At 38.0% G+C, this 24,858-nt stretch overlaps 1 protein-coding gene across 2 annotated transcripts; it reads right to left on the bottom strand.

Annotated features, from left to right (window-relative positions):
* Positions 1-12,534: 12,534 nt before the first annotated feature.
* LOC122968589 (probable global transcription activator SNF2L2) lies at positions 12,535-20,410 on the bottom strand. Of its 2 annotated transcripts, none has more exons than XM_044333943.1 (6): positions 20,062-20,410; positions 17,626-17,855; positions 16,167-16,272; positions 13,994-14,095; positions 13,612-13,756; positions 12,535-13,522 (listed from the first exon to the last, which is right to left on the bottom strand). In XM_044333943.1, the coding sequence occupies exons 1-6, from the start codon at positions 20,344-20,346 to the stop codon at positions 13,389-13,391; spliced, it is 1,002 nt and encodes a 333-aa protein (XP_044189878.1). In that variant the 5' UTR covers positions 20,347-20,410; the 3' UTR covers positions 12,535-13,388. The 2 variants fall into 2 exon arrangements, with proteins under 2 accessions (XP_044189878.1, XP_044189879.1); XM_044333944.1 differs by having other exon boundaries at positions 19,866-20,148.
* Positions 20,411-24,858: the final 4,448 nt, after the last annotated feature.

Raw genomic sequence — 24,858 nt, 5'->3', positions numbered from 1 at the left:
GAAAGTCTTCTGTATTCTTCTTATTGTTAACAAATCTCACACATGTGCAGAGCCATGTGTGTATCCAAAGCCTGATGTTTCTCTTCTTCCTTATTTCTCCATGCTGAAGACCTCCATTGTTGTTCAGAAACTATTAAAGCACATCAATGAGCCACACCGTTGCACTGGGTAACATGCACTTTCACCACAAAGATTGCAGTCACATTAGTTTGTTTAGCAACAGCAACCACTTGACTTTGTACTGAAGTGCTTTGAGAAATTAAAAATGTATTGGACAAAGTCAAGAGGGTGTGAGATGTATCATAACAAGCTAGCGAAGTTCTGAGTTGTGCATGCACAGTGGCGTCTGCCTTACACAGTACTACTCTGTAGAGATTGAAAACGTGATTTCTGTTATTAATCTTTGGAGCCATTTTAAAACAAACTTACATGACTAATCTTTGTGGTGAAGGAACATGTCATGTAGCGCAATGGTGTTTTTTATATGGCTCAGAGGAATAAGATATATCAGGCTTTGGATACACACACACTACATGTAAGTGATCAATTCATTGTTGGTTTGACTCAACATATGATATTTGTTGACAATAATAAAAATATAAAAAAATTCGCCAGCCTTATCCTTTAAAATGGGAGACTGCAGTTTGTTTCTCATTTCCAACTGCAAATCAACATCATTTTTTTCAAGCTATGACAATGATCGTCTCCTAACCTTAACCAAGTGATTATTATTGTAACCATGACGATCAAAGTCCCCTTAAGGAAGTAGTAATTCCAACCCAAACCATGACCTTTCCCTAAATATCAAACATCTTTTTTTGCTTAATCCTACATCGACTTTAACTATAGTCTTGTTGCATAATAAAATGTTTATTTTTCAAAAGTGATTTGTAGTATTTTTGGAAAGCATTGATAAATGCTGTCGTCCTGCCGATAACTGCTGATAACTGCCAATAGGGGCTTCAGGTTAGAAAACATTTTGATATGTCAGTCTGGAGTGGATGGACCGACAACAAATTCATTTTGGAGGACACGTTGCCCGTATGTCAACTATATGTTCTGATATGGTGAGAGCCTGATCTCATAGCTGAAAGTAGGCCAAGCATTCTCAAATAATGATAGTGTTATTATGCTATTGCCACAAAGGTAATAGCTGTCTGAAGAATGTACAGCATTGATGTAAAATGAGTTATTTTCTGGAAAGTATGGGGTTTGTGCCCTATTTCCAAATGCAATTATATTTTAAATGGTTGCCTCAACATGTGATTGTGTTATTACACAGTGCTGATGCTGACACCAGTGCATAAATGTGTACAGTTAAGAGTGCATACAGTATATTCAATAGATATTTATTATGATTGTAAAAAAAAAAAAATAATTTAATGGAAATCCTTATATTAACTTATTATGGGATTCTTTCATTTTTGTGTATATTTGTAATAACTTTGTACAATTATGTTTAAAATAATTGCCATTTTATTTCATTTTTTGTGATCAATATTTGGCAAGCTACAATACATAATGTGTTTATGCCAAAATCTTAAAGGTACCTAGTGGAGTTTTTAACCACTGGTAGCAGTCTGGAGCAATGTTTTTGAGATGGTTTTTTTTTTAAAAGTTTGTTTATATCAGGAAAATGTGATACACAATCCTGACATTAATGATTCAATTATTAATTAAGGATTAATATATATATAGTATATATTTGATTTTATGAAGAAGGAAATACATTCAACAAGTTTGTTTAACCTCAAAGATGCACACAGTGTGTTTTGGTGAGTATTACTTTTGTTTGTTTACAAGACAACACCACAGGGCACATTTAAGGTCTTTAATAATTTACAAATCATAAAAATGATAATGATATGTATAGTCCTTTCTTTCTGCAGCTACATAATTACTATTATTATTATTACTGTTATTGGTGGTCTGATTTTTGTGTGCTGTGCATCTTAAGTGTACTTGTGCATGCTTTTCCTTTATTACGGTGTGTTAGCAAAGATTCTTCATCATGTGTCTAAAAGCAACTCTTTTTTTTTTTTTTAACAACAGCTCTGTATAAAAAGTTCTACATATGTGATGATTATGAAAGCACTCTCAATGACACTATCTAGAGCAGCCAAACAAAACAGCCTCAGGGATTGAAGGAAAAGAAGAATAGTTAATGGATAGAACCATGAAGTGAATGCAATGTTCAGTTCGTGGTTCCAAGCTAATCTGCACATAGATTGTACTAAACAGGCTTGTTTATCAATCACCAAAAGACCAATGTAATGAAATAAGAAAAAAATGTTCCTCAGAAAGGGGTCTGAAAGGTGTACGAATGTATTCACACGATCTGTTTTCATAAACATATACAGTATATGTTTATAATATGTATTTCAACCACCCTCTTTTGGCTTATTACACATTTTAATATTTATATTTGAAAAAAATATGGATAAACACACTGCCAATGATCTTTGCTGCTTGTTTGCGAAATATAAAAGGCAATTTTCAGACAGTTTGCTAATGAAATTCCAGCTTCTCTGTGGTTCTCAGGCTCAAACACACTGGTTCCTACTGAAGACGTAAATGGGTCATAAATATACACTTTCATTTCGAAATGTTAGACAGCTAGGCACTGGAGTTTTTAGCAAACTTTAGAAACTGTGTATTTGTTGGGGGATATTTTCAATGGTGGGTTAATGCACATTTGGAGCTTACTGATGTATGTGGGATTGTCTCAGAATAAACTACAGTGCCCATGTCCATTGTAATGAAGAAGAATGTGAAGAAGTGCAACGGTGTGGCTCACTGATATGTTTTTTAACGGTTATTGGACAACAATGGAAGTATATGGTTCAGAGAAATAAACTACATCAGACTGGATACACAGACAATACCTGTTGGAGGATCAATTCACTGTTGGTTTTGGTCTTAAATTACCAGATTTATCCTTTAATCACTTATATTAGAGGATGAGAAAGCAGCATTGAACATGCAGCACTGGATTAATTGCCAGTTTTTGGAAATTACGTGTGCTAATTATTCACTATTTCACCATGTAATAATAACATGAAATCAGTCTTTAGTCACTGTGAACATTGCAAACAGAATAACCCTCAGAATAGCCTTTGATTTGGTACACTTAAAGGGGACATATCATGCACATTTACAGGTCTATATTTATATTCTGGTGCTTTACTGGAATATCTTTGCATAATTTACAGTTAAAAAAAACTCCTTATTTATACTGGCCCTTAATTCAGCCTCTGTCTGAAACAGACTGCTTTTAGCTCCTGTCTCTTTAAGGCCCCCACCCAGTGAGCCCACTCTGTTCTGATTGGTTAGTTTCCAGAAGCTGCACCTCGGCCAACTTCTGGCAGTTCATGAGGCTACGTCAATAAACTATGACAGTCTGATATCACTTTATTTTTCTTCCAGGGAGCATTTTTCCAGATGTTCACCCAATGTTTTGGAATTGTGACCATGTTTAACACAGACATCCACCATCATAACAGTATAAAATAACAGAAAATCACAAAAAGCATATGTCCCCTTTAAAGTTCATATGTTTTGCATTATACTGACAGTACAAAGGTAATGCACCATCTGGTACTGTTGTCTGCTGATTTGTGTGGCACTTGCATATACAACTGCAGTTCATTTCAGTCGCACTTCAAGATGATAAGAATGGAGTGATCTACAACACAACCTCCCAACCCCCACCACTAACAGAAAACTGTATAATAGCTTTAATGAGCTGGCTATTATAGATTGAAGGGGTTGGATATCTATTGTATTGCTTCTGCTGGCAACAGGGACGACTATGAGAAATTGATTTTGAAAGAAAATCTTTAACACGTACAGATGACCTCATCTAGAAACCAGTTGCCTGAATCTTATAGTTAAATACTTATAGTCCCATCACCTGATGTACGGACCATAATTAGCTCTGAGGTTGCCAACTGCCAACAGACAGATTGTTAGTTTCCTTGAATTAATTTGAATTAATGCATAATAGTGACTATTATTAATCTTAAGATGCAATTTAATAACAGAATCCTGATTTTAGTGTGTATTCAACCTTAAAGGTATACTGTGCAGGATTTGTCAGGTTGGTGTTTGTATTTAAAGTTGGCTCCTCCTCCCCGGCTCAACCAAAGCAAGCTGAGAGCAGAGAGAGAAAGAGAGCAGCGGTGGTCGTGTGAGCTAGGGTGTGAATGAAGACAGCGAGCAGCACTGGGTGAGAACAAAGCTGTGAATCAGATAAATAAAATGTTATTTTTATTCTGATTGCTTCACAGAGGTTAGTTCTAAAGCACAAATAAACACTCCCACACCTCTACACAAACCTGCGGGAAGGTTCCGCATTGCCAGATTTTGTGTGAATGCAGAACTTCATCCCGCCCGCTGGGGCCCCTCTGCTCTGCATGTGTGTGTAGCTCAGCCCTAACCTTGGTCAAGCAGACACACAGACCTGCAGGTCTTTATACATCCATGACACAAAGACAGAGAGTAGAGCGGAGCAGAGGAGAGAGACGGAGACAGACATGTAGCCTGGTCCCGACCTCACACCAGTGCGTTGTTATTGGCTGGAGGCTACACACTCACAGTCCAAAGGTAAACGCCCAGAAGGGTCCCGAACACAGCTAAATAATAATAAAAAATAAGAAAATACAGGCAGAGGGCAGAGTTTATGTAGATACACACACCCCCCACATGGTTCAAATGGGTCATAAGTGATTATTGAGAGGGATTACTTTTGTATGAGTCTATACATAGGTTTTTTTAGGAAAATCTTACATAGTATACCTTTAAATGTATACAGAAAACTAAGTACTATTTATTCAAGCCAATATTACACCTAGCACAGTTATCAGTCTGTTTTTTTTTTTTTTTTGTGCCAGAAATGCCACATTAAGTCCCAAAAATCGAAATTTAAATAAATTGCAGCTGATATAGATTCACCAAAATAGCTTATAGGATTTTCCTCAATTTGACTAAACTGCAGACATCAGGGAGTTTTTAGAATGACTCTCTAACAATCAATGCAAGATGTCAGATATTTTATAGAAATGCTCCTGAAAACAAGACTCCCTATAAGGACTTCCGAATCAAAAATGACCCCTAACGTCCTGGCAGCTAATTTCATATTGCTTGCACACTTTTTCAGAATTTCCCATATTTCCATATTGCAGATAGCCAGATAGCATGTGTTCAGCCAAATATTCTGTGACAGCCTCTTATTTGTCATCATTACACCGGAAAACTGTTTGAGATATTCAGCTGTTTAATATCAGCAAGGCAGTCCATTTAGTGTATCAGCGGCCTTTGTTTCACTGGGTTTAACCAGCAGAAACAGATGGGAATCATAAACTGGATGATCAAAACACTTGGATTATACATTCAACTGGGATCAAAGGGATAAAGACACAACTTGTTGGGTTTGGAACGTCGTGGCTCTGTCCAATACTGACAAAGTAATCATCACATCTTTTAAACAGATCAACTTTGAAATCGCATCCAGTTCTAAAAAAAAAAGCGGCTGTCAGAATGAGATTTCCGCTTCCACTTGTTTGCTCATCTCAGACAAGACTTTAATAAAGAGTTTAATACATTTAAACTTTTATTAAGCTTTTACTAAATCTGGGATAAGCAGAGATATTTCCTAATGCCGGAAATCTGCTACCGGGTAAGCAACCATGACAGGGTTGGAGAAACACATCTTTGTCTCCCCCCCGGGGATATTACACTTCTCACTCTGCTTTCATTTTCACGCTTTAATATGCACCCACGCTAATACACTATATTAAATCTCTGAAGGAAAAACCTCTCAGCGAACCACAGCATCACTTAAGCCATCTACAAATAATAAATGAAGATGTATATTCCTGTTTGTGTGCATCTTTTTATTGGCTTAGAATTGTAAAAAAAATTAATATCACTGATCCTCAAAATGTGGTGTTAAGAGATCTTTTCTGTGGCTGGTCCATTGCTAAATAGAAGAGTCGTTTATTGGGACCCGGCTCATTGGCCACAACAAAAAGGGAGACACAGCGTGTAGTTTTAACAAAAGATAAGTTTATTTTACAAAGTAAGCCAGATAAAAGGATGGAAGTATTTACAATATGGAAATCAGTGGTATCAGTCGTGTATGTGATGCATGAGTGGAGAGAGTATGTGTGTTGTACGCTGCATGAAGGCAAAAACAAGGAACTAAAGCAATATAACCTAAACAAACAGGTGCCTGTAGGGAGAAGGGAAAGAGAGCTGCAGCAGCAAGGCAGCCAAGTAGCAGAGAGAGACAGCTGTCTGCTGCAGCCAGGCTTAAATAACCTGGAAACATTGCGGGCCCTCAGGTGTTCCAGGTTGCGCTAACAATCACCTGCAGAGACAGAGCAGACAGACAGGTGAATCGCACAGCAAAAGCAAAGATGACAACAGGGGTCATCACAGGGAGATCAATCAGGAAGCACAGCTTGTTCAAAGCAACAATGAGATTGAAAGTAAAAAAGGATTTGTTTAGCAGGCTGTTATCATGCTTTTGCAGCCACAATGCAGCCATGGAAGTTGAAATCTGATACTGACAAGTACAAAGATATACCTGCCCTGCAGCTGGGCTGATTGGACTTGAATGACAGATGAGTTACAAGGGATCAGATAGGGCTCATCCACTGGAAAAGTCTAATGAAGAGTGAAAGTGAATACGCAGAGCTTCCTCTGGTTCCTTCAGGGTGTGTGGTTTTGAAGGTAAGTTACATCATTATGTAATGTTAGTGGATTTGTTAATTCGGATGATACCATTAAAAGCCTGTGAAACAATCCCCGAACTGAGATTCAAGATGGGGACAAACTATATAATTTACATTCCTGACTGAACATAGGTATGAATATATTATCAGAATCTTGTTGGGTTTTAACAAAACAAGCCTTATAGTGGCTTCAGCTGAACTTTGGAATATATTTTTTACCCAAGAAGAAGTCTGTGGATTTTGTCCTCCATCGCTTACACTGAAATCACATTAGGACCAGATCTCTTGTGGCCAGTGTGGTATCCTTTAAGCTTTTGATTGCTTCTAGTTTTTGGTGTTTTCAAGGGGGAATTTGATAAAGCGGCTATAATCAATATTTTCATATTAATAATGGATCACATGATTACTTGTATGTAACAGGTGTCGCCTGTAGTGATGCAGTTGCCCTCAGCTCCATGAGTTTAATCTCATGTCATTTTATGTCATCTAAGTTTTTGTCATCTCATTTTATATCAGCTCATGTCATGTCATGTCATTTCATCTCATAAAGATGCGTACATTTAAATAAAAGTTCAACCAAAAAAAAAAAAAAAAAATCTATCATCACTTTTCTAACTTCAATGTCATACAAAATACCAGGGGAGTTGGTGTGTTCAACAACACAGCATGTTGACAAGCACAGATGCATATAAGCCTTTTTCAAAACACCTAAATTGGCTGGAAATTAATTAACAGATCCCAAAGGGGCAAAAATGACAGTTATCCCAGCATACCTTAAACAATAAGCTGACAGCACCAACCAATATAATTAAACTTGAAAGTTACTACTTCAGACTTCAGAGTATCTTGTCTCCACAAAATGCATCCACTGAAAAACAAACTATACACAGTTTAAGACTTGTACCAAAGCACAATGTGAAGTCAAGTTGTCTTTAAGATCATTTATAGGTACACTGGATGTACTCAGTGAAGTAGAAAACAGTAACGCCAGCAGAGGGAAAAACAACAATTGAATTATTGACTTTTGCGTTCAAGTCATTATTCCTCCAGCTACTGTATCCAGTAATGCTGTAATGTTTCCTTGATCCAGCAGTTCTGTCACACAAATTGTATGTTTACTGCGACAGAAGACGGCTGATGTGTTTTAATGTTATGTGTAGGCTAAATCAATTTGTCAGCACTTTGACAGTCTGGGTCAGTGGCATGGAAACTTGCTGTAGCACTAGTTGGGACTCTTGTGACAAAGTAAAATATGTGACCAACTCAGTCTATGTTTTAAAAAAATATTCTAGCTGTCTTCCACAGGGAGGGGCTACTTGAAAAAAGCAAAATAAATGCAAAAAAAAAAGTCTTTAAATGCTGAGAAATTTAAATTACCCAATTAAATTAAATTACTTATCTGACAAATAAAGCATAAAATCAAAGATAAATGTTGGTGCTGACATTTTCCTACCAATACTGACAGAGCAATTAGATCAAATGTGATCAACTGATATTACAGGCGATTAGTGAAGGCCATAACAAATGTGGACCACACTAACTATATTAAATCTGTGTCCTATGGGTAAAGAGAAATGGATTGTCTTCTCCTTCTGGACCCATTAATCTCCAAAAGCCATTAGAGTGTCTACCTTCAGCAATATCTCTATCCCTCCTCCTCCATTAGGTTTACGTGTCATTTTATGTGAGATTTTCATCAAGACGACATACGTGCCACTTTGTTTCCCAGAGCTATTTACTGTAAGAGCCCACGCCTTTTAGCTGCCCCACACTAAGGACGCTGTTAATCTCAAATGAGGAGCTTTTTACTTCTGACACTTCATCGAACATTAAGGAACATATCTCAATACTGTAAACTGATTTATTTAGTTTTCATTATCTTTTTCTACCTGGGGAACACTGCAGAAAAATGTACTTCGACTGAACAAGATGAGACGTGTTGATGAGTGATATACTAATGAGCTTTCTTGTAATTGATGTGGGATTTGAATGTAGATATACAGAAAACAACTGGGTAGTAATTCAGATAAAAAATAGAATCACAGAGCAAAAACAAAGACTCTGTTCATTGTTTTTTGGGTAGCCTAGTTTTGAGGGTACTATTGTGGCTAAATCTTCCGCACTCAGAATTCAGACATTCATAGCGGATGGTAAATATAGTACGCTATATAGTAAATAGGAAGTGATTTCGGACACAGCCTGAGTCTACAGCCATGCAAGTGGCTCTGTGTAGTTGATACCTTTAGGTACCATAGTGCTTTTAGCTAAATGCTAAAATGCTAATGCAATCAGAATGCTAACTTGCTCACAATGACAAACAAACTCACAATTACAATTCTAACATGCTAATGTTTAGCACATGTAATGTTTACTATAGGTCAGCAGTTTAGCTCATTAGCATGCTAATGTTTGCTCATTAGCACTTAGCACACAGTGCAGCTGAGGCTACGGTTTAACCAAAAATATTGGAAATGTTTACATTTTGACCTGATGATGGTGCTACATGAAATGTTGGGAATCATCAAAGTTATTATAAATCATCCTGAGGGGTACATGAACGTCTGGACCAAATTTCATGGCAATAGTTGTTGAGACATTTCACTGAAAAATACAAATGTCAACCTCATGGTGGCGCTAGAGGAAAAGTCTGGGGATAACCAGGCCTATTAAGGCCATGCACAACTTGGCACCACCATATATCAGTGGATTACTGACCCCATACAGATCCACAAGGTCTCTCAGGTCATCAGAACTAGGGCTTCCAGTTGTGCCCTGCTCAAAGTGCAGGATCCGTGGTGAGTGAGCTTTTGTTGTCCTGACCCCTAAACTATGGAGCAGTCTCTTGAACACATAATGCAAAGAAAGAAAGTTAAAGAATTCTTCTTTTGCTTATTTATTTTGCAGGTCAAGAATAATCTCTTCAGTTGGTTCATAAGTGTATTTAAATACAGGTTTACCTTGAGCTTGCAAAATTCTATTATCACTACATGGTCTCAAGTGTTGTGAGCAGGTACCATTTTGTAAAATCTCATTCTCAAATCTCAAGGATGCTCTGACCTCCAAGGCTTGTGAATCAGTTTTCAGAAAGCATTGCATTAATGAGCCATATTGTCCAAAAATCATTGTGAAAATCTCAGATGTCTAATATATATATATATATATAAACTGGTAACTAAAACACTTCTCTACACTGAATGTGTAAGGTTACATTGCCTGCATCTGTGAAGTTTAGAGAAAAGCACTGTGGAATAGTAAAACAGTGGTTTTATATATCTCTGAAGGGGAGTGAATATTTCCTAACAGAAGGGACTTCAGCACTGAATGAGAACAAAAATCCTATTTTTCTACCACCACTGCTCTATCATCAAGATATTCAGGTAAATATTGTCTTCATGGGAGCTTTGAGCAGCTTCACTTTCAACAAGGAAAGCAAATTAAATATTTATGTTTTTCTTATCACAAAGCTCCTGAGTCAAACGCTTGGATGTACAAGGAGGAACTGACACTTCTGATCAGAATTTCATGTATGCTTTTTGTTTTGTTTTTTGTATTGAACTTCTAGACTGGGGCTCCAATAAGAATAATTGATTATGCTTAACTTGTGCTTACACCAAACTAAACAGATACCTTTCTTTGTTGTTGTAAAACATCCCTTTTGCAGTTCAGACACTTGTGCAATTGTATCCGCAGAAACTAAACTCAAGCTGAGAGCTGTATATCACCACCTGCTTGTGTCTGAAGCCATCATTTAATTACAATACATTTACTCATATCAATTTATGTTCAAGAGATGGCAAGACATTGAATTTTAATGCAAGCACACTATCTAACACTAGTCACCCACCCTCCACTGTTGTCTCTGCATACTGATACTCCAATGTGCTGCATGTTCAGAGAGCCGTTTTTAAAACCAGTCGCGACTGAATCAAAAGCTGTTTTCTTCAGATGTTTAAAGCTCTGGTAGGTGACATTTTCTATATTAACACTGTCTTAAATAACTCCCTGAAATATGAAAGGTTTGCATATACTGAGAATCCCCCAGAGACTCAGCTCAGTCTGCAGCTCTGTGCAGCTTTTTTTTTTATTTCTTTGGGGGGTTTTTTTTGTGTGTGTTCATCAGCCCATATAGTTAAATCGCAGCAACTCTCTCCCTAATATAAAGCTGTGGGAAGCTGCTATGTAATGTACTCACAAAAGCCCACACAGCTTCACAGTGCAAAACAGTGGAGAACCAAAGTAAACAGGTGGCTGCTGAAGTGAGTTGAACATCGGGCAAGCCAACAAGATCAAGTTATATTTTTTTCTCAGGGGCTTGCTGACCAAACCATGTCTGAAACGCTGTGAATAGATTAGATTTGACAGGTGGCCGGACAGAGGACTCCAATGGCCCCACTGGATGAGTAAGTAGACAGTTTTCTGCTGACGAATGAGACACAGACATATGACAAGCTGAAGGACAGTTGCTGCAAGTTTGTTTTGGAACCTTTCTGTCATATTGTGGTAAAAATAATCACATAATGCACCTTTAAAGCTGTCTTGTACTGTAGATATCACTGCCACCAGTAGTTCCTACTTATTACGAACCGATAAAGACTTAATTAAACTGTTACCTCTGTTTCTTAGTGATAACCAGACATTTTGTTGGTATCAATAGTTGTTTCATGTGTTCACTTATCATTAATTACTCTCAGGAGATAAATCTTAAAAATCCTTTTGTTGCTTTCATTTCCTCATCAGAACACCTACAACACACAGTAACTTTAATGCATAACAGGACTTTTGGACTTATATTCACATTTTCTGAGGAACTAGCAAGTTGCAAGCATGTGACTTGGCAAAGGCTCCCATGTTACCCTCATGTCACATTACTTAGGTTTTGATTTGTACCATTTAGCCCTCAAACTGAAGGCCGTCGAGGGGGTGGGCGGCTGGGTGGGCACAGATTGGCTGTGACGCTTCCACAGATGGGCCCCTGTGATACATGACGTATAAACCAATCATGATGGAGGATATGATTGAAGCATATGAGAGAGACGATCATGAAAATTTAAACATCAATCACAGGCTACGCGAGCACAGATGGCAGGGGTGCTAGCAGACTGTGGATACTAGAGCTCATGCCTTTAACGGACCCGCATGTCCACCTCAGGATTTGCTTTAAAGGAAACTATTCCTCAAAAAGTGCAATATCAGTGTGCTATTAACTGGTCGGGAAACACCATTATATTTTATATGCACTATGGATCACTCAGTAGTGGTGTTAAAAATTACCTTTCAGTATCTCCATATTAATTACTGTAGTCACTGTATGTACTTGATGAAGTGAAGTCACATCACTTGCATTTTGTGCATCATTTTGTGGAAATAACAGTCATATTCTAATGAATTACTGCATTAAATAAATAAATAATAAAGAAAAGAAGTGCTGCAAACACCTTGGTAAACACATAAATGAAAGATGACACTTTTTTCTTAAGCATGTGCTTAAAACAACACTCCTGGCAACCTGAATTACAAACAACCAAACAGTTCTCTTGCACCACCTATTGGCATATTGTCAAAAATACATACAGTATTTATTCTTGACAGAGTAATGCTGACTCTGTGCTGTAGACTCTGTGCTGTATGTGATATATATTTGTGCTATATTTCAATTTAAACCTCTGTCGGGGAGCGTTCGATACTACTTCCATCCTGTTCTGGCATGGAGTGGTTTATAAATTAATTAATAACCACTATACGACAACAACAACAACAACAATGAAAACGAATGCTACCAATAATTACAAACCAGTTGGACTTTTTGGTAAAATTTATTTTGCAAGTGTTTAAATGATACATGTTTCCAGGGATTGTCTTAACAATGATGTCTTCCATTTCTCCCCTACAACCAGTTGTAGTTTTTACTTACTGTTGACACAAACTGTACAATATGAGAATATACTGTAGCACAAGGGGCACAAATGTTCAACTTGAGTACCCTTGATTAGACCCAAACATGTTCCATCAAGTATCAGAAACAGACAAAAGGTATACTGTCGGTACTGGTATATGTCAAGTCTCTTTGACTTAATACTTCCACTGTGGTTTTTTTTTATCAAAGATGTATCATCTCTAAAATCAGATTCAGAGATTTTAAACAAACTTACAGTGTTCTTTAATTCTCATTTTTCTTTAAAAAGACCGTCCCATGTGCTTCGACTCATTAGCCCTGAACACATCAACATTGTCATCAGCGGGCGCTGCTCTGGAGGAGCCAGCTTCAGGAGAGATATACTGTACATATCATGCTCCAAGACATATGAAGGCATTTCATACAATCAAATATATTGATTAAAAACAGTCAGTGAAACTGGTTTTTTACATAATATCTGCAGAAGCAATCACAGGGACTAAGGCAGATAAATTGAAAATTATAATTATTGTAAAAAGACCAGCTAAATTAAAAGAACAGCACTATGTGCAGCAAGACGTGTGAGTCGTTTAAAAGAAGAAAGCATTGTTCCATAAGTGCCTTTCTTTAAGTGGTCCTTCCTACTTTATTTTCAAAGACCTTTCTTTTGCTTAGAAAATCAAAAAACCAATGAAAAGGGATGTGGCAGAGAACAGACATGAACAGGAATACAAAAAAAGAAATAAGGACCCTCCAGTTCAACCTTCATCTTTTGTAGTGTTTTCCTCTAGATCCTCATCACTGTCTAAATCACTGTGGAGCCTTTTGGCCATGGTATTTCTGCGTCTCTCGTCCTTGTTCCCCTTCTTTAGCTGAACTGGTAATGGTTTCACTGGTTATACAAAAAGAAAATAGGATGGGTTGAATGGAAAGCTATTGTAGTTGTATATTTCAAATTCTCTAGGAATAAAAAACTCTCACCTGCTGATTGTACAAATTGGTCTTCAGCTCTGCCGCCATTATCACTGTGACTGGCGGTAACCGTCTCTTTCTGTTCCTCGTCTGTGACAATTCTCTGTCTCGCACTCTCGAAAACAGACTTAATCACAATTGAATCCTCATAGATCTGCAGTGGTAAACAGAGATATGTGCACAAGACACACAGACGCAGACACACACACACACACACACACACACACACAAACACACAGATAATCAGAGCATGGGTTGTTCTTCACCACATCAAGATCCAAACCCATTTACGATTACAATAACAGCTCAGGACTATACAAAGCGTGAGCAGAATGGAGACTGTGAAAAATAATATTGCAGCTTTCAAATGAAAGAATTCCTTGGGGTTCACCTGAGATCCTTCCAAGTTATAAGTCTGAGCATTGTGACACAGGAGGAAAATATCCTTTTCCAAATCCCCCACACTTCTGTACTTGTGATTACGAACACGTTCCTGTGAAGCAGAGGGTCAGTATCAAAACCTTAAGGTGACCAGTGGAGTAAATAAGGAACTATTATACAAGAAAATAGAAGATTATACAAGAAAATAACACAAGAAAAAAACAAAAGTACAATCCAAATGTTGCAGACAGCGTGGGCTTTTGTACAAAATGAGGACTGTGAATTTTGTCCCCAATCACTTCCACTGCAAGTGCATCTGGAAAAGATCTTTTAATAGCCAGTATGAACAGGAGGAATGATTAGTAAAATCTCTTTTAATGTTCATAAGGGCACCTGACTGTTGTTTTAAGACAGACTTGAAAAATAGTGAACCTATCCTTTCAATTTGGAACAGAAACTACCTCAATGTTATGTCGACATAAATACTTTACCAGAGTAGATGATTTATGATTTTGTTTTATCTTTCGGAGATCTATTCTTTAAACCTTTTGATGTGTTACTGAATCTCAACCTTACAGCTCAAGTTTTCTGTAGCTATCAAGCTTGTTAAATGAAGCATTACTTGTGTTTGTAGCTGACTGATTAAGCAAGATGTTTTATATATGGCGTCACTTGCTGAGTATTCAAGAGACTCAAAAGTACAGTACAGTACAAAGGAAAGAAACAAAGTAGGAATATTCCACTCTTCTCTGCTTGGTAGCTTAGGTTTCAAGTTGAATGATTTTTGGAGTCAAGCCCGTTGGTGTCATTCAAATGCGTTGGCTAGTGAGCTGTGGTTGATGGCTATTCCTGGTTTGTGTGCATCATACGTTATTTTTATTCATTGCGTCAACAAATGAAGATGCAATCTTCTTTTAGCGATGTCAGTCGGTCGGTCGGTCCACCCCCTTTGGTGCAGACTGAATCATATACCAATGACTTAAATGGATCACCGTTCCGTGATCCTCTGACTTTTCCTCCAGCACTACCATGAAGTTGATGTTTTGTTGCTTTGAGTAAAATGTCTCGACAAATATTGGATGGATTGTCATGAAATTTGGTAAAGACATCCATCTCCCCTTAGGGTGAATTGTATTAAATTTTGGTGATCCTTTATCTCTTCCATCAAAATTTTAACTTGCATGATACGTTGGTTTATGACCAACCATCTGAAAATTGATGTCATTCCCGTCAGCCTCTGCTGTACTTTGCATTTACTTCAAGAAATGCTAACTAGGACTACAACTAACGTTTATTTTCATTATTGATTTGTCGATTGGTCTCCCAAAGCCCAAGCTGCAACCTACAACAAATAGTCCACAACCCAAAGACACTCAGTTTACTTAAAATAATTAATCGATTATCAAAATAATTGCACATTAATTTTCTGTCAATTGACTAATCGATTAATAAACTAATCGTTGCAGCTCTGATGTTAACAAGAAAACACGCTAACATGGTAAACATTATACCTGCTTAACACTGTCATGGTGCTGTAGCATTGTCATTGTAAGCGTGTTAGCATGCTGACGTTAGCACTTAGCTCAAAGCAACTCTCAGTACAGCCTCAAATCGTCACTAGACTTGCTTTGTTTCCTAACTTTACTTTACATCTAAATCTAAAATAAAAGATGTAATATACAATACTAAATAAGAAGATTTCATCCATTGATGTCACCTCCCTCAAGTTTCAAGTATCTTAAATACTTCCCCAGGCAATGAATATCAAGTTAAGTGGAGCCAGTCAAATAAAGATCCAAATCATTAAATTCGGTACTCAAATCTGACTTGGGTCATATCCTGTCACTCCACTCCCTCACCTCTGGTAGCTTATAGGTAGCAAATAATTTCACCAGTAATACTGCACTTGAAGTATTTGAAGAATTCAAAGTGCATAATTCAAAGAAATAATATGCAATAAATGAAAAATACATCAAAGTTTAAGTTGTAATGATAGTTAAAAGTTTAAGCATATTATATAGTTGACAGCACATTAAGTGTTTTGGTAGTCAATACACTGTTGTGTCTTTGATGTATTATGTATCTGTTGGAGTTTCATCTCCCTTTATGCCCTTGATTTTATTTCAGCAGCAAAGCTAACAGTGGTATCTGTATGCAACTTGAAGGTTTTCAATGACACATACCCTGATCCTTCTGAAGTCCACAGGCTTTCGGATCAGCTCGTAGTACTCAGGTACCTCCTTCTTAGAGGGAAGCTGAACAAATCCTTTACTTATCTGTCGACCCAACCTGGAAGCATAATTTGAAAGTTCACATAATCTCACTTTATCAAGAAACTGTTTGATGATCATGTCAGTATAAGGCTGACATTTACAGAAGCCCAGAACAACCATGGTTGCTCATAATGTCTTTAAGGCTTAGGTAATGACTTATCTTGTTATCTTGGGATAACAAATTCTAAATTTGCGGTGCTCATTTTCCCGTTTCAAAGCCGTTCCAAGATAATGACTCAATCACACTGTTATCTGCAGTTATCAGATATTGTTTCCTCTTAGTCACCAGTTAAATGTCTTCACAACACTAGATAACAAAGATGCCACAATCCCAACTTGATTGTGCCAGTGATGTTGAATCCTTGCAGAACTGATACAAACAGCACTCAAATATGTCTTTATAATATAAGAAGCGAAGACTTTCAAGGTAGGTTTGTTTGCAGCACTGAATTATTATGTTGGAATAGAGAAATATTTATTCCAACATAACATATGTATCTATATATTTTCAGCTTGATCCAGCAGCAAGTGATGAAATGAAGCTTGAGCTACAGCAAAGATATTAAGAGTTGTAACCCTGGTTTATGTAACTCACCTACTGCAAAACTTGAATGATACGACAACTAAGAAAACTGGATTCAGATCTCCATCACAGCATTTATGCAATTAATTTTTATTGTATGGATTGTGTTGCTTCTATTGGTTTGAGCAGACTAGCTGACAGACAAGCTAATATAAATGTTATTGTCATATTATATATTTTTTTAATTAGCCACACTAACAATGACAAACTCTGCAAAACTATTTCTCATTAGCCTCGAGTGTAGTTTGTGTTTAGTGCTGCTATAGTACTTGCTAAACATGTTGTGGCTGCATGTTAGCATGCTCGGGTTAGCATTTAGCTCAAAGTACGTCTACGTCTAAGTTTAACTTCACAGAGGTTATCTTACAATATTCCACCACACAGATTGATTTGCTTTAAAAATAGATTAAAAACAAAACAAAACATAAGGATGTCAGTTTAAAAGATGAGAAATAAAATCTGATATTTTAATTATTATATAATTAACGTGTTTTAGTGACATGAAGATTTTGAAAAAGCATGGAAAGACATAATAGTTATAGTATTCTGGAATAATAAAATTATGAATTGATGTTAATTGCCTTTGCATACACTAATAAGATAATTATGTTGTCATTTTGTGTGAATAACTGGCCTCAACAATTTGGGCTCTGGGCTTCCATAAACTTAACTGTTAATATGTGAAAGCAAAACTGTTCCAGTTAGTTCATGCATTTGGACTAATAAATGAATATAGTTGCATCAAAGAGTCAGAGTCACAGTCCACGAATAATTAAGCGTCCTCACCCATCCTTGTAGTTAATAACCATATCAACCAGTGTGTTCAGTTGTCTGGTGAGCTCAGGTGGATTAGGAGGCAGTTTCTCAGCCGGTGGACGTCCTCGCTTCCTTTTGACCTTTTCGCCAGTTTCCTGCCCGGCCTGGAGCTCTTTCTCTCCATGACGATCACCTTTACGCTTCTTCAGACTGATGTCCTCTTCCATCGCCTCCAGGGAACCGTTTTCTCCTGCTTCAGGCTGCAGGAAGAAGGAGCAATGGGTGGGGACATCTAACAAACAAACTCGAAACAAAACTTATAGGTGGTAGAGTACTGTGATATGGATGAAACATTGCAGTATAAAACAAAACATACACTGCAGATATTGTACACACAAAGCCTGCCACCTTCTTCCTTTGTTGTTAAATTCATACCTCAACATAACAAAGACAATAACAACTGGGGGAACGGTAGGAAAGAAAGACTGATTTGCATTCAAAACTCTTCCATTTCCATTTATTTCCAACTCTTCCTCTGACTTTCATGTGACAGTCGTGATGCTAGAAAACAGTAGACGTTTCCAAACATTAATTTGCCACAAAGGCCACAAACCTGAAGCACTTCAGGCAGCACCCTATAGAGTCGAAAAGTCTAAAACCCTCAAATTAAAGCACTTGCAATTTCCAGCTAATTAGCAGCACTGGCTGGAGTTTAAGTATTCAGATTTATAGAGTATGGTTTTGTATTTGAATGACAGAGGGGTTATTAATTTATTTATTTATTACAATAGCATCCGAATTCGTATTAACTGGAGCGACCCCGACTGCTGTGCTGTCTCTGCAAATTTAGGACAGATTATTTTATTTGGAGGCTTTGATGTCAGATGATTATCGAGGGGAAGCAGAATTTAAAAAAAAAAAAAAAGCACAATTGAGTGTGAATACATTTGAAGAATCCACGCTATATCAAATCTAAAATGGCCAATATTACATTGAACATTAACGCATATTTTTCCTGGTTTGCATTTTGCTTTCATGCACACAAATGAGACAGGAACATGATTTTAGTTGTGTGGTGTTGGACAAGTGTGCCTGCTGCATCCTGACTTATTTTCAACCATTTCATTGCTCCTTTTTCTGACTATCTGCTGCAACCACTGTATTTCCCACAAAGGCAATTAGAGGCCAGAAACATGAGTATGCATGCAGCAAGAGCGACTCTAGCAGCAGCAGCAGCAGCAGCAGCGGCGGCGGCGGTGGCGGAAAGAAGCAGCAAACCCGGCTGGAGAGAAGAGGAGGGAGGAAATAGAGAAGGCATGGTGTCCAATCCACACAGAATATTGATGCATCAATCAAACAGGCACATACAGCAGCACTCGCAGCATAGCCTAATACAGCATGCACTTGTGAAAATGTATTTCTCAAGGACAGAGATGATACCATGCTGAAATACTAGGGCTATATTCTGCACACACTGGTCAAAGGAACAGTAACAGCACCATGCAGAATAGTTACTGGAAAAAATGATAACAATTGCCAAGCCTCAAGAAAATATGACTGCTGGTGGCAAACGCTGTGATAGAGAGAGAAAAAACATCAAAACGCATGCCTGCACTCCCCAACCAAAGAGACATGGCAGGGAATTGAGTTAGAAGGAGACAACAACACTAGAGAGGTAACAAAAGAAATCCTGCTCATCATCGCTCGGCTCAAACGTAGGCTTTGAAAGCCCCGCTACTCTCTCTAAGGGGCTGCAATCGTTCCAGCGGAATACTGGAGGGATAGAGGGGTAATCCTCAAAGATGTATCTACAACACAGCTGAGAGCTGCCTGATTGACTGTGCATGTGCGAGTGGAAGGGTGTCAGTGTGTGCATGTGATGCTCCATGCCTGTGCTATCTCCTAACAAGCCTGCCTCTTCCCTGACAAATCTGGCAAAGATTCCTTCTCATCTGTTACAACACACACCTACACTCCCTCTCTTCTGTCCCCCCCCCCCCCCCCCACTCCTGCTTGCTCACACAGACACACACACACACACACACACACACACTTCCACAGAATAAACTCAGAGACACTCACTCTCCTTCCCTGCCTCGCACGCGCACGCGCACATAGACACGCACGCACACACACACTCACACACACACACACACACACATACACATATACACACACACACATTTTATCCATCTCTTCCTCTCTTCCCATGCGATGTAGCCTGGCTGAATCCTGAGCCCGAGAAGAAAGACATGGAGGAGGATATTTACCTGACTGCAATCTGCAGGCTGGCTATCAGGATCGACTGCAGCTGTGGGGGAGAGAATTAGCAAGCCAGCATAGCGGCGAGCTGCTAGTCTCTTCATCAGCTGATCACTCAGAAGCAGAGCCCAGAAGGGGGGAGAATAAAAGCGCTATGTTTTCATTTACAAATCAATGGGCTGGGGGAAAATACAAATGCCATACCCATCTCCTGTCTGCAGCTCTCCGAAGTCTTTTTCCTGACTCTGGAAGGCCCCGAGCTTGTCTCCCTCTGCATGTTTTTAATATCGAGTGTTGCCAGACGTTTTTTTTTTCCTCCCTTCCTACCCTGCTGTTAAAGTTATCGGGTCCATTTTTTTTATTTTTTTTATTATTATTTTTTTTCTCCTTTAATTTTGCATCGCGTTTCAGAGGGAGCGTGGCATTCAATGTTAATGCAGAGATCTTCGAAACACGAGTCCAGCCTGCAGCAGTAAAACGGACACTCATGGTTCATACAATAGTGGACATGCTTGTATGTGTGTGTGTGTGTGTGTGTGTGTGTGGTAGGCTATGAGCAGCCCCAGAATTCCAACAGGGTGATTAATGCATAAATATTGACTCAGATTACAGTTGATTCCTTTGCCAAGACAGCAAGGGAAACATATCTTTGCAATACTGAACTGTAACAACTGCAGTAAAAAACTGGACTTTTTCTAGTTTGGGCTGATATTCACACACATCTGGTTTCTGTGAATCAATTAGTCTTTTTTTCCCTAACATGTGACAAATTACTGCAGGAAAACAGCTAGCACACAATGTTAGAACTCACACCACAGGAAAGGACAGGCTACGAAAGAAAATTGGATGGACGTAAAAAACCCTGTTGCATGTTATCCAAATAATATCAAACTCATGAAGACAGAGCGCTGTCCTTTTGTATAAAGCAGAAACTTGGCAACTGTAGGACCTGAGCTGCTGGGATTGGAATTTTAAAGAAATCATGATGCACATGAGTTGAACAGCTCTGCTTTCATGCCATACAGTTAAGTCGATCTTCCAGAGGCTAGCCAGGGCCATTTGTCATACCTAACTTTTTTACAGTCTAATGCTTTCTCTTGTAGCCTTTCTTTAAGCAGAAAGGTTTTTTTTTCCAAAAATAAAATGCTTTTATGAAATTAAAGGGGACATATCATGCACATTTAGGTCTATTTTTTTTATTCTGGGGCTCTACTAGAATATCTTTGCATGATTTACAACTCATAAAACTTCTTATTTATCTGATACTGGCCCTTTATGCAGCCCCTCAGTTCAGCCTCTGTCTGAAACAGGCTGTTTTAGCTCTTGTCTCTTTAAGCCCCCCCTTTTGATGAGACCAATCTGTTCTGACTGGCCAGCTTCGGGTGATTCTGGAGACAACATCAACAAACATTAGTATTATGATTTCACTTTTTTTTCTCGTTCTGGCGTGCGCAAACAATCTGATGTCATCGTGAGGTGGAAGTAGAGATAACATTACGAATGCAGCGTTCAGAGCAGGCTGAAACCCTGGCTTTTTTTACTTGAAGGGAACATTTTAACATCCTTTAACCTCAAATTTTGGACCTCTGACCATGTTTAACATAGACTTCTGACACCATAATATTATAAAAAATAACAGAAAATCACAAAAAGCATGATATGTCCCCTTTAAATATTCAGGACCTGCAATAATTTCAAGTTTTGAAAATGGTTGCATTTCTAGTCACCAGGTGAATGTCTTAAGAAAGTCTAATAGTCACTTTCCTTTTACCTCTGTTTTTGGTCTCCACTCCAACTTAGCTGCGAAATGCTCCAATATATTTACCTATACTATTTTCTAACTGTCTGTTTGCTGTTTGGTGCTGGGCTGGTTGTATTCAGTACATTGTAAGAGCTTTTCTGCTGAAAACAGCTGCCTGTTGCTGCTGAAAATGATGGTGTTAGTGCGGTAAGAGTGAACCAAAAAAAGTAAGTTGTAAAAGTAAAGTTGCAGGTCGTTCATCAAAAGCGACCCCTTTCACATTACACATCGTTATTGCTTTAAGCCAAACCTAGTTAAAGCTAGATTGGTGCACAGACATATGTGACATCAACTTTTTCAGCTTGAGCCCCTACCACTTCAAACCAGTGAAAGGAGCACTGACATAATTTGAATTTGACTGACATCATTTGAAATAATGAAAACTGTTCCAACTTTGGCAGGAAATAATGTGTAAATGTGGGACCTCATTGCTCATATTAAGAAGCTGTTTGAAAAAAAAAAGTCTGAGTTGGGTGACAAAATCCACAGCTGTGCAAAAATGCATTTAAAGTTTGAAGTTTATTTGAAGCTATATGAGGCTTCAGCCATCCAAATTACTCAAATCAAGTCAATATGTGTCAAAGTTACTGTGCTTTAAGTGCCAAATTCCCTCTTTTTGTGTCTATCCTTCCACTGCAGCTGAACAGAAAAACAGTCCGTCGAGACACAGAGGGAATTTTTTTACTAAAAAAAACTGTAACTATGGGAGATACACACTTTATTTGACTAACTCAGATGGCTGAAGCCTCACATTATCTTCAGATAAACTCACAAACATTTCTGCTCAAAACGAGGACTGTGAATTTTGTCTCCTCATCACTTACATTGTAAACGCATTTGGAGGGAATCTTCTAATGGCCAGTATGAACAGGAGGAATGATTACAGTGAGCAAAACCCTGTATCATTGTTCATTTGGGCTCCTCACTATTGTTTTAAGACAGGCTTTATAAATTGTGTCCCTATATATAAGTTGTAATGGGATGTGATATATATTTAGATCTTTAAGAGGCACATATTATGGTTGATGAAATGACATATTAAACTGCAGAAACCCTGACATAAACAAAAAATACAGGCAGCACCACTTGCAGACTTGCAGTAATATATCATTAGCCAGCAGATGTCAAGAACATGCGAGATACAGTACCATACTGTCTACTAATACTGTGCACAATGGCTCAGCATATTGTGGATTCATCTGCATGGAACTATTACTGCTCCTTTTCCTTGCATGCCTGCTTCATATGACATTTATTGTTTAAAGATGAAGGGAAGAATGTAGCCCTCCTTTTGTTTTCTTTTGAATATGTTTTAGATAAAAATATATTCTAATGAAGTTGTAAAGTGCAGTGACGTTGCTGTAAATAAATTGTAGGCCAGTGTGAAGTGACTGGATTAGCTAACCCCGGTGAAATAGAAATATGATTTCTGTATTATGTTCCCAAGAACCACTTGCTCAAAACCGCTGACTGTTACCATGGCAACAGCAAATTTTGATGGTGGACCCTGTATATCATTGTGTTGTATTGCCGTTGCTGGGAAATGACTCAGAGTGCTCTCAGTCACACATGCACAAGCTCTCAGTAATGGGACACAGTGACACGCTTGGAGGGAGGCCGCCATGTGGAATGACAACATAATTTTATACGTCTACCCTGTCTTTTCATGGAAGGTTTCTATCTTCTACGTCCAAGTACCACCACTGCTTCAAACAAGCAAAATGTAAATCATCAGGGAAATACAGAGCTTTGAATGACAACCCAGCTACTGTGTCCACGCATGTTTCACAAATGCCAATAATGTCGTCATGATTGAAATGTTCGCAAATACTTAAAAAAAAATTTTTTTTTACACTTCTATGATTCCTTATAATTAAAACCCGATCACACATTTATTCACCATCAGTTTTCTTTTTAAAACTAAACTAAATATAGACGCAGTTGCAGGGCTGATGCAGAAATGAATTATTGTCCCATATTTCATGCCAACATTACCCCATTCCTGCTTTTCTCAGACAAACACTCTTCTCTTGCTATTGAAGCTCAAAGAGAATACTCATTATAACAGCCTGAACTCTACAAGGCGTAGGTTATTCTGAATGTTTGATACATTATTTATAGCTTATTTAAAACTGAAATTCTGTTTTCATTTGCAGAGATGCAAACATGGATGGAGCTCAGCATACTTTGATCAGATACCCTGCTGTGATTTAGAGTGTCACAAAGCCAGCTAACAACAAGCCTGTTGTCTATACCTGTCTTCTTAAAAGATGTTTAAAATTTAAAGCAACTTCCTGCCATTTCCTCATGAAATTATAAGTAATTAATAGTCAGTAAATTAATGAATGATTGCCCAGTGACAGACTTTATAAGTGAAAGAAGTGGACACGGGGTGGAGGAAAATAAGACGTGAATGAGGCAAGTGGCTTCTGTCTCGGAGGAGAACACACAGCTGGGTGTCAAGCTCAAGGGTTGAATCAAACTGGTGTCTGCCAGACTGGAAAAATGTGGGAAAGAAGTGCTGATGACCCACAGGGGATGTTTTCATCTGGTTGAGTTATTTAATAAGAGAAATGTGAGAGAGCAGCCATCTAATAAAACTCACTGAAACCTAGTGAAATTGTAACCTGTTGAATGTAGAGAGAGGGGAAAAAGTCTCCACAAAAACTTCCACACATGTATCAGAGTCTTTGTGTACCCTTTTTGGGGGTGTTTTTGCTTCATTTGATAAGTAGCCAACAGTAGAGAGTGACGTAGTGCAGAAAACAACTCAAAACAATGTTGAGGCGCCGTAACCCAGCGTTGCACAACACAAGATCTTGTTTTTGTATTTGCTCTTCCAATTGATATGATAAATGATTTGTGTATATTAACTTTCTAAGTTTAGCATGCTAGCATATTAATAGATGAGAACTAGTGCTTAAAGGCTAGTGAGTGATTTTCTATATTTTTTTTGTCAACAAATCTCAGGTGCAGGGCCAAACCAACAATAAATTGATCCTACTTACAAGTAATGCGTGTATCCAAAGACTTAAATATTATATTCTTCTGTGCTGTAGAGCTCCATAACTATTAAAAACATGTTAATGAAACACTGTTGCACTGTTCCTTAGTCTGTTTAGAAATGGCTCTGAGGACTAACTTTGTACTGGAGCTCTTTGAGAAATTTACAAGGTAGTACAAAGGTCGTGGTCTCTGTA

Source organism: Thunnus albacares, chromosome 18, assembly GCF_914725855.1.
Source record: "Thunnus albacares chromosome 18, fThuAlb1.1, whole genome shotgun sequence".
NCBI lineage: Eukaryota > Metazoa > Chordata > Actinopteri > Scombriformes > Scombridae > Thunnus > Thunnus albacares.
This window is presented reverse-complemented; position numbering and strand designations above follow the sequence as displayed.

Excerpts from the sequence above, each read along its gene's own strand:
- LOC122968589 (XM_044333943.1), bottom strand. The coding sequence starts at position 20,346 with ATGAGTGTCCGTTTTACTGCTGCAGGCTGGACTCGTGTTTCGAAGATC. Across the intron at positions 14,096-16,166 it reads TGGACTTCAGAAGGATCAGG|GAACGTGTTCGTAATCACAA; the intron begins GTATGTGTCATT and ends TCTGCTTCACAG. Across the intron at positions 13,523-13,611 it reads CCAATTTGTACAATCAGCAG|TGAAACCATTACCAGTTCAG; the intron begins GTGAGAGTTTTT and ends TTGTATAACCAG.